This window comes from Ornithorhynchus anatinus, chromosome 4 (assembly GCF_004115215.2).
Source record: "Ornithorhynchus anatinus isolate Pmale09 chromosome 4, mOrnAna1.pri.v4, whole genome shotgun sequence".
NCBI classification, from domain to species: domain Eukaryota; kingdom Metazoa; phylum Chordata; class Mammalia; order Monotremata; family Ornithorhynchidae; genus Ornithorhynchus; species Ornithorhynchus anatinus.
Genome location: NC_041731.1, coordinates 18095115 through 18109226, shown reverse-complemented (window position 1 = coordinate 18109226; position 14112 = coordinate 18095115). Strand labels below are relative to the sequence as shown.

Sequence of the window (14112 nt, the reverse complement as noted above, 5' to 3'; positions counted from 1 at the left end):
CACTTACCTTCTCTGGGCCTCAGTTCCCTCATCTGTAAAATGGGGATAACTGTGAGCCTCACATGGGACAAGCTGATTATGCTGTCTCTACCCCAGTGCTTAGAACAGTGCTCTACACATAGTAAGCGCTTAACAAATACCACCATTATTATGATTGAGAAACAGAATGGCTCAGTGGAAAGAGCCTGGGCTAGGGAGTCAGAGGGCATGGGTTCGCATCCCGACTACACCACTTGTAGGCTGTGTGACTGTGGGCGAGGCACTTTAGTTCTCTGTGCCTCAGTTACCTCATATGTAAAATGGGGCAAAAGAGATGCCAAGCTACACAGGACACAGGACCTAAAAGTCCTGCACTTCACTCTGTGCTTATTGCTCCACGCTTATTAGAGAAGCAGCGTGGCTCAGTGGAAAGAGCATGGGCTTTGGAGTCAGAGGTCATGGGTTCGAATCCTGGCTGGGCCACTTGTCAGCTGTGTGACTTTGGGCAAGTCACTTAACTTCTCGGTGCCTCAGTTCCCTCATCTGTAAAATGGGGATTGACTGTGAGCCCCACGTGGGACAACCTGATTCCCTTGTGTCTACCCCAGCACTTAGAACAGTGCTCGGCACATAGTAAGCACTTAACAAATACCAACATTATTATTATTATTATTATTATTAAAATGGGGATGAAGACTGTGAGCCTCACGTGGGACAACCTGATGACCCTGTATCTCCCCAGCACTTAGAACAGTGCTCTGCACATAATAAGCACTTAACAAATGCCAACCTTATTAGATTAATATTATTACTCCGTCCTCACACACTCTTGGGGACCTCATCCACTTGTTTGGTTTCAGTTCCCCTCTTTATGTAGATGAGTACAAATCAACTTCTCTAGCCCTGACTACAGCATGGAAAATAGAGAGTGGGTCTGGGCATCAGAAAGTCATGAGTTTGAATCCCAGCTCTGCCCCTTGACTATCGAATGACTGTGGGCGAGTCATTTCACTTCTCTGGGCCTCATCTGTAAAATGGGGATTGAGACTGTGAGCCCCACGTGGGACGGAGACTGTGTCCAACCTGATTTGCTTGCATTCACCCCAGCGCTTAGTAGCAAGAGGTCATGCGTTCGAATTCCGGATCTGCCACTTGTCAGCTGTGTGACTGTGGGCAAGTCACTTCACTTCTCTGGGCCTCAGTTACCTCATCTGGAAAATGGGAATTAACTGTGAACCTCACTTGGGTCAACCTGATGACCCTGTATCTACCCCAGCACTCAGAACAGTGCTCTGCACATAGTAAGCGCTTAACAAATACCAACATTATGATTATTATTATTACATTTCCTGGCACATAGTGAGCATTTAACAAATTCTGTAATTGTTACTATTATTATACCTCCATTCCTCAGGTACCCAGTGCTCTTCACCACTTCAAACTACCAAAGTCCAAACCAAACTTCTCATTTTCTTTTTTCAACCATTCCCTCCTGTCCACTATTCATTCATTCATTCAATCATATTTTTTGAGTGCTCACTGTGCGCAGAGCACTGTGCTCAGCGGTTGGAATGTACAATTCAGCAATGGAGGCAGTCCCTGCACAGCAACGGGCCCGCAATCTGCAATGCCAACACCACCATCTTCTCTGCAACTGAAGGGTGTATCAGAATAATAATAACGATGGAATTTGTTAAGCGCTTACTATGTGCCAAGCACCATTCGAAGCTCTGGAGTAGATACAGGGTAATCACAGTTTTCATCCCATTTTACTGATGAGGTAGCTGAGGCACAGAGAAGGTAAGTGACTTGCCCAAAGTCACGCTGATAAGTGGTGGAGCCGGGACTAGAGCCCACAACCCCTGACTCCCAAGGCCAGGCTCTTTCCACTTTTCTTAGGTATATTGGATATTTTTGGATCCGGCTCCTCTGTTAGAGGGCAAGTCATGGATTTCTGTGATATTTTCCAAGTGTTTAACACACTTCATTGCACTGAGCAAGACCTCAGTACTTTCCATGGCTAATTCTACACATTAGAAGAATGCATTTTGGACAAAGCCGTGATCAAGAGCAGGAATGCTTTATTAAGGACAAGAGTGTATTTTTGAGATTCTAAGGGTTCTTCTCCTACTCCTTTCTAGCATAAATCCACAGAAGGCACTCGCCATGATATCATTCATTTCTATTTTCTCCCATTGTACAGGAAGGGGCCATTTAGCTTTCATTTAGACTGTGGCACAAATTGGAGGGATTAATGAAATGCCAGATTTGGAGACATACAGCTACAAATACCTTTTCCCACTCTTATATGGAGGGAATACCTCAGGCCCTGGAAACTTTAAAGCCTCTACCAATTGATACAGCATTTGAGGGGGAAGTTCTCCACACATGCCCCTAATAATACTGTTATATTCAGGGTTAAGCATTTACCTTTAATGATGATCATTGTGATATTTTTTGAACACTGACTATATCAATCGTATTTTTGAGCTCGAATGTCACGTTCCCTACTAAGCACTGAAGTAGTTACAAGATGAGATGTTTTCTTGAATGGGGCTCACGGACTAAGACAATGAGAGAGCAGGTATCTTATCCCCATTTTACCAAAGGGGAAACTGAGCCCAGGAGACAGTAAATGACTTGCTCAAGGACAAAACGTAGATTAGTGTCAGAGTTGGGATTCGAAGCCACGTCTCTTGATTTCTAGTCAATCGATCGATTGATAAATGATATTTATCGAGCATTTAATGACTTATAGTACAGTAGAGTCCGAAGATACGTTCCCTGCCCACAAGTGGCTGTGTAGGGGGAGACAGACAATAAAACAATTAAATACATTATGGATATGTGGATATATATGGAAGCTCTGTGGGGCTGAAGGTGGAGTTAATATCAAGAATTTCCATGTGCACAGGTGACTCAGAAGGAAGAAGGAGTAGGGGGAAAGATGGATTAATTGGGGAAGGCCTCATGGAGGCGATGTGATGTTAATTAAGAAGGTTTTGAAGTAGAGAGAGTGTGGTCTGACATAACATGAAGGGGGAGGGATTTCCAGCTGAGAGGGAGGACGGAGGACATAGCAGCAAGACATAAGCTCGTCATGGGCCGGGAACGTATCAGCTAATTCTGTTCTATGTGACTCTCCCAAGCATTTAGCAAAGTACTCCGCACATAGGAAGCGCTCAATAAATCTGAACGATCAACTGACTGAGATAAATGAAATTGAGGTACAGAGATGGTGCTAGAAGAAGGGAAAGGAAGGGGCAGGCTGATTGATTGCTTTAAAGTCAATGGTGAGGTGTTTCTGTTCGATGAGGAGGTGAACAGTCAACTCCTGGAGTGGGGAAACATGGACTGAACATTTATTTAGAAAAAGAATCCAGTCTGGACTGGAGTGGGAAGAGACAAGAGCTAAAGAAGTCAGAGAGGAAGCTGATGCGCTAATCAAAGCAGAATATAATAATAATAATACTGTTGGTATTTGTCAAACGCTTACTATGTGCAGAGCACTGTTCTAAGCGCTGGTGTAGATATAGGGTAATCAGGTTCTCCCACGCGAGGCTCACAGTCTTAATCCCAATTTTACAGATGAGGTAACTGAAGCACAGAGAAGTTAAGTGACACAGTAAAACCTCAATGAATATGATTGTTTGATTGATTAAGTGAGTGACTGGATCAATGGAGTGGATGTTTGGATGGAGAGGAAAGGGCTGATTTTAGAGATGTTGTCAAGGGAAAACTTACAGCCATGGTGCCTAGGTTCTAATGCCTGCTCTGCCAGTTGCTTGCTGTATGACCTTGGGCAAGTCGTTTAACTTCTCTGTGCCTCAGTTAACCTCATCTGTAAAATGGGGATAAAATCCCCCTGCCTTCCACTTAGACTGTGAGCCGCATGTGGGAGAGGGACTTGATTCGACCCCAGCACTTAACAAATACCGTTTTTTAAAAAGTGATATTTAAACAAATGCCATCCATCAGAGAACCTGTGAGATGGTTTTTAGTAAAGCTTTTCATGCTCTCTAAGCTTTTTGCAGGCTCTTTCATAGACCTGATCATCTTATAGGCTACCCCAGGGCTAAGAACACTAATTTACATTTAGTAAAAGATTAATAAATGCTATTATCATTATTATTATTATTATTATTACAAGAACCTGACAGCACGCATAAAAAAACCAAAGGCAAATAAGTTCTAGATTCATTTTCTCTGCCTCAAGGTGGCAATATTTCCTAGTGCCTGATTTTGAGACGCCTTGGGGGATTGCAGTGAGCGCAAGCCATTTCTCAAATCCCGACTACATCAAGATTCACTTGGATAAGTGGTAATCTTCTTTTCAATCATATATTCCGTCCAAGTTTTAATTCTGCTGATGGGTTGGTGGCTGTTCCTTCTAGAGTCAGCCTGGAGAATGAATTCATTAGGTACGTGTTCTCAAAGGTTTTTTCAGTATCGCAAGTGATGGAAGTCAGGAAACTCTTCGGGCCCAGCCCTCACACCAGACACTGGGCGGATAGAGAGGTATGGAGAAGCAGTGTGGGCTAATGGAAGGTGCACGGGCCTGGAAGTCAGGGGACCTGGGTTCTGATCCCAACTCTGCTACTTGCTTGCTGTGTGACTTTGATTTTACTTAGATCATTTTGATAAATCAGGTCTCTTGATTTCCAGTCAATCAGTTGATCAATAAATGGTATTTATCAAGCATTTAATGAATGTGCAACACTGTACTAAGCACTTAGAATACAGTACAGTAGAGTTGGAAGATCCATTCGCTGCCCACAAGTAGCTATGTAGGGGGAGACAGACATGAAAACAATTAAATACATTATGGATATGTGGATATGTACGGAAGCTCAAATTGTATGGAATATGGGATTTAGCCTGTCAGTCCCACGGGAAACAGGGATTATGTCTGAGCTGGATGTCTTGTGTCTAAGTGCTTAGCACACAGTAAGTACTTAACAGGTATTGCAGTCAGTATTATGGGTGCTGCAAAATGCTACAGGCCTACCCTTTATCCTCTGAACTTTCTGGGATATGATTGAGGTTGTGGGGATTTTAGTAGGGCGGTGAATATGGGCCTGGCAGCTTTGAGGAGGAGGGAAGTTCCCGGTTAGGGGGACAACGTGGGTAAGGAGTTGAAAACAGGAAAAGCAGAACTGTTGCCCAGTTAGAAGGTGAAATTTGGAAGAGTGTAAACTGGCACATGGAGGGTAAAGTGAGCTGCAGGGTAACATGAAGCGAATTAGTTGAGGGCCTTGAAATCTCACTGTGGTCAGGGAATGTCTCGGTTATATTGTTGTGTTGTTCAGTGCTCTGCACATGGTAAGGGCTCCATAAATGCGATCGCTTGATCGACTAATTGAAGCCAAAAGTGAGGAGTTTTTTTTTTATAGAGGTGGGGAGGGACATGGAAGGCTTGTGGAGGTTTTTGATGAGCGGGAGATGTGTATCGACCAACTCTTCAAGAAGGCGATCCAGGAATAATAATAATAATAATGATGTTGGTATTTGTTAAGTGCTTACTATGTGCAGAGCACTGTTCTAAGCGCTGGGGTAGATATACGGTAATCAGGTTGTCCCACATGAGGCTCACAATCTTAATCCCCATTTTACAGATGAGGGAACTGAGGCACAGAGAAGTGAAGTGACTTGCCCACAGTCACACAGCTGCCAAGTGGCAGAGCCGGGATGCGAACCCATGACCTCTGACTCCCGAGCCTGGCCTCTTTTCACAGATAGAGACAATCCCTGCCCACTGATGGGCTCACAGTCTAATCAGGGGAGACAGACAGACAAAAACAAGACAACTTAATAGCAATAAATAGAATCGAGGGGATGGACACCTCATTAACCAAATAAATAGGGTAATAAAAATATATACTTTCCAGGGCTTAGTAGATTAATACAGTGCTGGGCACAACCTAAGCAATCAGTAAATAGCAACTGAGTGACAAGCGTCCCAAGAGAGTGAGTGTAGAGGAGGAAAGTAGGGGATTCGGGGCAAGGCGTCTGTAGAAGGCCTGCAGTAAGAGGAGCTAGGAATGGAGGCAGAAGATGAAACTGAAGCAGCATGATTTAGTGGGCCTGGGAGTCACAAGGTCATGGTTCTTATTCTGGATCTGCCACTTGTCTGCTGGGTGACCTTGGGCAAGTGTCTTCACTTCTCTGTGCCTCATCTGTAAAATGGGGATCAAGACTGTGAGCCCCATGTGGGACTACCTGATTACCTTGTGTCTATCCCAGTGCTTAAAGCACTGCTTGACACGTAGTAAGTAATTAACAAATCCCATAATTATTATTATTCTTCTTCTCAGTGCCTCAGTTACCTTATCTGTAAAATGAGGATTGAGGCCGCGGGAGTGGGACTGTGTCCAAACTGGTTAACTTATATCTACCCCAGCACTTAGAACAATGCTTGGCATATAGTAAGTGTTTAACAAGTACTATGAATATCATTATTATTATTATTAATTATTAAACTGAAAAGGAGTGGTCAGAGGGGAGGAGGAGAACCAGGGTAGTACTAGATCAGCAAAATTAAAGACTCATAGAGGTTGGAGAAGGCAGGAGTCGTCTGCAGCGTCCAAAACATCTGAGAGGATGGTTCATTCATTCATTCAATCGTATTTATTGAGCGCTTACTGAGTGCAGAGCACTGTACTAAGCGACGGAGGGTTGGGAGACTGTCTAGCTTGCTGAACTTTGGATAGGGCAAGCAAGATAAATTCGGTCAGCATCTGCATAGAGGTTGAAGTTGAAGCCAGGAGAGTGAATGAGATCCAGTGGGAATGAGAATAAAGTGAGAAGCAAAGCGGATCTAGAACGACATCCACCAGGTGGGGAGGGAAGGGTAAAGGGAGAGCCTGAAAAGGTGACAGAGAAGGAGCATTCAGAAATTAGAAAGAGTAAAACCAAGACTCGATAGTGTACCCAGGAGAAAGGAGTGGTCCACCATGTCCAGATGAGCCACGAGGAGATAGAGGATTAGGATACAGACCATTAGATTTGGTAAAGAGGTTGCTGATGATCTTAGAAAGACCACTGTAGAGAGTCAAAAAGAGAGAATGGATGAGAGTAAGTAGTAGTAACCAGGTCTACTGCTCAAAGAGTTTGGACGGGCATGAGAACAGGAAGATGAAGCAATAGTTAGAAGGTGGAGAGTGATTTAGAGAGGGATTTTTAGGATAGGAGAGTTGTGAGCATGTTTTGGAGCTGTAAATACAATCGTTTGAATATGACAGTTATGGTGGAAACACGAGTGGGCATGAAGAGTGACTGATTGGGTAGATTTGTTTAATGCTATAAAATATATATTGTGTATGTATATTTGTATTTGTAACATATATTATAATTTCAAGGGTAACTCCTTGTTTTCACTCTTCATTAGGCCTCTGTTTTCTCATCTCTAAAATAAGAACATCCATGTCCTTCCCTCCCTATTAAAAATTTATGAAGACAATAGGAAAAAAACCATGAGATATCAGAACAGGCCGCCCAGAACATTTATGGAATCTTCCAAAGGTTTTTATCAATCAATCAGACATCCGTATTTATTGACCCCCTTTTGAGAACAGGACCCAGTGCTAAGCATTTGGGGATAGCAATAGGAGTAAAGACATTCCCTTACCCATCAAGAAGTTTACAATCCCACTGGGCCAGACACTGAAACATTTTATACAAATAAGAGGAGTGAAAGTGAGAACAAAGCTACAAGTGGTAATAAATAAAATTAAATAAAGACTAAAGAAGTAAAGAAGAAAGACCAGATTACCTGAAACAACATCCACACAAGTGGTAGAGCTTGCTATTTAGGGCTGTGTGTCAAGGGTGACTTTGGTTAACCCAAACTAGGTGATGGAAGTTAATCAGGGAAGAGCTCCTGGAAGAGGTAGAATTTCAGAAGGTGACAACATGGTGGCTTTGAAAGATAAGAGGATTCTAGGTGTGACGTGCCTGTGCCAGAAAGATGTTTGTGGTGGGAATACTTAAAGGAAAAGCATGGTGTGAAGGTTAGCTTGGGAAGTAGCTAGTAAAGACAGCAGATTAGTAAGTAGGATAGAGCTAATGGAGAACTTGAAAACCATTGGTTGGGACTTTCTGTTGGATGAAGAGAGAAATGGGTAATCACTGGAGGCTTTTGAGGAGCGGAAAGACAAGTGCCAAACTAATCCTTATTCCCTCTGCTTCCCCTAGCTGTAATTTATTTTAACTTCTGTCTCCCCTGACAGTGGATATTGAGTTGACCGACTCTGTTCTGTCGTATTCTCCCAAGCGTTTAGTACGGTGCCCTGCACACAGTTAGCACTCCATAAATACCGTTGATTGAATGATGTTCTGAGGAGCGGAATGGAGTATAGACTTAAGAAGAGAAAGGTTTAGGGGCAGGGAAACCAGCATTTTGATAATCTGTCCAGGGGTTGATAATGATGACTTGTGCCAGTTTCCTAGATATTTGAAGAGAGAGAAATGGATGGACCTGGGAAATATTGTAGAGGAAATACCAGTGGGATTCAGCAACGGAATGATTGTGAGTGTTAAAAGACAGTGAGAAGTTGAAGATAATAACAAGGACATGGGCATAATAATAATAATAATTATGGAAATTGTTAAGCGCTTACCGTGTGCAAAGCATTGTTCTAAGCACTTGGGTAGATACAAGACACATCTCTCACCCCCAATGATCTGGCCACCTATTTCCTCACGAAAATCAACACAATCAGGTCTGAGCTCCCCAAAGTCACCCCTCCGCCTCTCCCCTCCCCCCCACCAACCCTCTCCCCTACTTTCCCATCCTTCCCTGCAGTATCCTCAGAGGAGATCTCCTCCCTCCTCGCAAGTGCCACCCCCTCCACCTGTGCCTCAGACCCCATTCCCTCTCACCTTATTAAAACCATCGCCCCTGCCCTCCTCCCTTCCTTAACTTCTATTTTTAACCATTCAATCTCCAATGGCTCCTTCCCCGCAGACTTCAAACATGTCCACGTCTCCCCCATCCTAAAAAAACCCGCTCTCGACCCCACTTCCCCCTCCAGTTATCGCCCTATCTCCCTACTACCCTTCCTTTCCAAAATCCTAGAACGAGTCGTCTACAGTCGCTGCTTAGAATTCCTTAACTCCCATTCTCTCCTGGACCCCCTCCAATCTGGCTTCCGTCCCCTCCACTCTACCGAGACTGCTCTCTTTAAGGTCACCCATGACCTCCTTCTTGCCAAATCCAATGGCTCCTACTCCATTCTGATCCTCCTTGACCTCTCTGCTGCCTTTGACACTCGACCGTCCTCTCCTCCTCCATACCTTATCTCACCTTGGCTTCACGGACTCCGTCCTTTCCTGGTTCTGCTCTTACCTCTCTGGCCGGTCATTCTCGATCTCCTTCGCTGGCGCCTCCTCCCCCTCCCATCCTTTAACTGTTGGAATTCCTCAAGGGTCAGTTCTTGGCCCTCTTCTGTTCTCCATTTACACTCACTCCCTCGGTGTGAGTGTACCTTACTATTACGGCTACCTTACTATTATGGGCTCTCGTTATATCCCGGCTAGACTACTGTGTCAGCCTTCTCTCTGACCTCCCTTGCTCCTCTCTCGCCCTGCTCCGGTCTATTCTTCACTCCGCTGCCCGGCTCATCTTCCTGCAGAAACGATCTGGGCATGTCACTCCCCTTCTTAAACAACTCCAGTGGTTGCCTATCGACCTCCGCTCCAAACAAAAACTCCTCACTCTAGGCTTCAAGGCTCTCCATCACCTTGCCCCTTCCTACCTCTCCTCCCTTCTCTCTTTCTACCGCCCACCCCGCACGCTCTGCTCCTCTGCCGCCCACCTCCACACCGTCCCTGGGTCTCACCTATCCCGCCGTCGACCCCTGGGTCACGTCCTCCCGCGGTCCTGGAACGCCCTCCCTCCTCACCTCCGCCAAACTGATTCTCTTTCCCTCTTCAAAACCCTACTTAAAAATCACCTCCTCCAAGAGGCGTTCCCAGACTGAGCTCCTCTTCCCCCTCTACTCCCTCTGCCACCCCCCCTTTACCTCTCCGCAGCTAAAGCCTCATTTTCCCCTTTTCCCTCTGCTCCTCCACCTCTCCCTTCCCATCCCCACAGCACTGTACTTGTCCGCTCAACTGTATATATTTTCGTTACCCTATTTATTTTGTTAATGAATTGTACATCGCCTTGATTCTATTTAGTTGCCATTGTTTTTACGAGATGTTCTTCCCCTTGACGCTGTTTATTGCCATTGTTCTTGTCTGTCCGTCTCCCCCGATTAGACTGTAAGCCCGTCAAACGGCAGGGACTGTCTCTATCTGTTGCCGACTTGTTCATCCCAAGTGCTTAGTACAGTGCTCTGCACATAGTAAGCGCTCAATAAATACTATTGAATGAATGAATTGAATGAACTCTTCTAATATTTCATTTAGATGAGTGTTTGGGTGTATACTTGATCAATTCTCACTCTAGGCTTCAAGGTTCTCCATCACCTTGCCCCTTCCTACCTCTCCTCCCTTCTCTCTTTCCACTGCCCACCCCGCACGCTCCGCTCCTCTGCCGCCCACCTCCTCACCTTCCCTGTTCTCGCCTATCCCGCCATCAACCCCTGGGCCACGTCCTCCAACGGTCCTGGAACGCCCTCCCTCCTCACCTCTGCCAAACTAATTCTCTTCCCCTCTTCAAAACCCTACTTAAAGCTCACCTCCTCCAAGAGGCCTTCCCAGACTGAACTCCCCTTTTCCCTCTGCTCCCTCTGCTCCCCCTCTACCCTCCCATCACCTCTCCTCAGCTAAGCCCTCTTCTCCCCGCTTTCCCTCTGCTCCTCCCCCTCTCCCTTCCCATCCCCTCAGCACTGTGCTGGTTGGCTCAACTGATCACCCTATTTATTTTGTTAATGAGATGTAAATCCCCTTGATTCTATTTATTCGCTATTGTTTTCATGAGATGTTCATCCCCTTGATTCTATTTACTGCTATTGTTCTTGTCTGTCTGTCTCCCCCGATTAAACTGTAAGCCCGTCAAAAGGCAGGGACTGTCTCTGTTACCGATTTGTACATTCCAAGTGCTTTGTACAGTGCTCTGCACATAGTTAGCGCTCAATAAATACTATTGAATGAATGAATATTTGATGGATGCTTTTAAGTGGGTTACTTTGTAGTGAGCAGTCTCAGTTAGTTTTTCTTGGGGATAACACTGGGTTTCACAGGATGGTTCTCTGTTTTTCTGTTACCTGCATCTCTCAGCAATAGGTTGTAAGTTGTGTTTTACTCTTAGTGCTCACTTTGTGAGTGGATGCAGAATGGAAGTGGTATGAATTCTCAGGCTTGAATTTCCTGAGTGACTTTTGTTCATTCTTTGTTGTTAGTTCAATGGCCCTAAAATCAATTTATGAATAAAGAGACACTAAGTCTCTCAAACCCCAGGAGTATATTTTTACCCCGGGAGAGTGAGCTTATTTTGAAGCAAGGCTGGGGCAGAAAATAGGGCTGAAGTTTGAATGAAATATTATCTGAAATTCAGCCAGCAATGATCCACATTTGATGTGCCCAAACCGTGGATTCTCTACCTCTACTCATTGTGAAAAAAGTCCACATTTCAGGCATTTGTATATGAATTTCCATCAGGTATTTCAAACGTGTCAGAAGATACGTGAGTCAAGGGTGCAACCATAATGCCTTTCTTTCATTTAGGAAGTGGAAGATAACGTGGATTACGAGCTAATGCTTACAAAATAAGGAAAAAATAAGCCATTGGAATTTATTTTTCCATTCTCTAAAGAGTCACTGACTGTTTTCTTTTTCAGTAGTTCAACATGCATGCCCACTCCCATTGAAATCTACTGGAATGATCTGATAGTCATGTTTTGGAGTGGGTGAGATGTGCTTATTCAGATCTTTATAATAATGATGGCATTTGTTAAGCTCTTGCTACGTGCCGAACACTGTTTCAATTGCTGGGGTAGATGCAAGGTAATCAGGTTGTCCCACGAGGGCTCACAGCCTTAATCCCCATTTTACAGATGAGATAACTGAGGCACAGAGAAGTGAAGCGACTTGCCCAAGGTCACTCAGCAGACACGTGGCAGAGCCGGGATTAGAACCCACAATGAAGAATGTTTTGTTCCCTCTGTTGCTATTTGAAATTAATGGGAAATATGTGCTTATGTTGCTAGCAAAGTGCTTTTGCTTACTAGGTAGGTTTAGAGACAATCAGTTGCTTATTTGGACAGTTATGGGAGACTCTGTGAATAAGATTTCACTATTATTATTGTTATTATTAAGTGCCATCAAGTCATTTCCTATTCATAGCATCTCTATGGCTATATTTTCCCCAGAACGTCCTGTCTTTTGCTGTAATAAGTAACCTCACTAATGGTTCTTCCATTATCATTGTTATGGTTTCTATCCATCTAGCTGCCGGTCTGCCTCTTCCATGTTTTCCCTGTTCTTTTCCTAGCAGTAGTGTCTTCTCCAAAGAATGAGTTCTCCTGACGATGTGTCCACATTATGCTTATCTACGTTGGGTCATTTGGCCTTCCAAAGACTACATTGGTTTAATTTGCTCCAAAACCCATTTATTTGTGTTTTGGGCAGTCCATGGCATTTGCAAAAACCTTCTCCAACACTACATTTCAAAAGAATCGATGCTTTTTCTATCCGTTTTTTTCACTGTCCACCATACACTGTCACTGGAAACGCCACAGAATTGACAATTTGTATTTTTGTGGCAATTGATGCATCAGTGCGTTGCATGATTTTTTTTCCATGCTCTTCATAGTAAATCTTCCTAACAGTAATCTTGGGCATATTTCTTGGCTACTTGTTCCTTTATTATTGATTATGGATCCCAGGAGAGAAAAACTTCAGTTTTTTCATCTGTGTCCTCGTTCTCCTTTCCTGTGAGCCCCCTGTGTGGTTTATGTGTGACTTGATCCTCTTGTATCTATCCCAGCGTAGTACAGTGCTCGGCACATGGTAAGCATTTAACAGAGACCACAATTCTTATTTATATTATTTTTCTGGTGGTGCTATTACAGGGCTATAACCCCCACAAAAAAAATACATAATCCCAAGTGGACCCAGAGCACTTGTACCAAGCCATACCATGCTATATCCCACCTCCGGGATCCTGCCTCAGTGAGTTCACTCTGTTCTCTAGCAGCGCAGCTGTCTTAGACTATCACTGCTTCAAACACCGACTTCAGCGATCGACATTGTCTACATTTCGGCAACTGAGCCACTCGTATTTCCTTCTCAGTCACAGAATCAAGGTTGGGGAAGGGAAAGAGTTGCTGGCCTTATTTTTGTCCAGATGGTGGGCAAAACAACTCCTACGTTCAAACCCAGAGATCTCTGCTTATGCTGTATGTGTTTGCCTATATATGTGGATGGGCCTGCCTAACAGAAAGATGGTTCTTTGATTCAGGTTAACCAAGTGTATCTTTAAAAAAATCCAAGTTTGAAATAACAGTCCCCCTTTTGCCCCCATTGATTCTACAGAGGAGAGCATTAAGGACGGCCTCTGAAAAACTCAGGAATAGATCTTCATTTTCTACAAACATGGTATACAACACTCCAGGAACTCGCGTAAATAGATACATTGGTCGTTTGATAGAGGCTCGGCAAACTGAATCTGAAATGGCAGACTTGAATTTCTTTACCCTGAGGTATAAACACGTTGACCGGGAACATAAAGTAAGTGAATCTGGAACTTAATTTCAACATGGATATCCATATGTAACACATGAAGTGTTACATAGTGTTTGCGTAGCCTTTCCAAGTTTCTCTCTCTTTCTTTCTCGTTAAATTAAAAGGCAATCTGATTATATTTCTTCATCTTGAGAATTCCCAGGACTAGTTGATTTTGATGGAAATCTCATGGGGGGGTGATATTCATGTGGGGGGACTGCTGCTGGTCCAGTGAGCAGAGTAGAGCTCTGCCGGGGCAATATTAATAGTGAAGATTTCTGACCAAAGAAGCTCACTTTCCGGAAAATGGACGGGCCGAGTGGGGAGTGGGAAAGAGAGCCAATTGACATAGATAGCGGTGACCATAGTGGCTAGCGAGGCACCTTCCTGCTGGCCCGTGGCACAGAATCAACTTTATATGGTGGGTATTTATACTTTGTACCTGGGAATTGGCTTGTTCCACTC

General features: G+C 44.2%; 1 protein-coding gene across 1 annotated transcript in view; it reads left to right on the top strand.

The window, feature by feature from the left end:
• ADCY1 (adenylate cyclase 1) overlaps positions 1-14112 on the top strand; it is a 333336-nt gene that overhangs the window by 210398 nt on the left and 108826 nt on the right. The window contains 1 exon segment of the mRNA XM_029062682.2: positions 13459-13653. Coding sequence (XP_028918515.1) covers positions 13459-13653 — 195 coding nt within the window.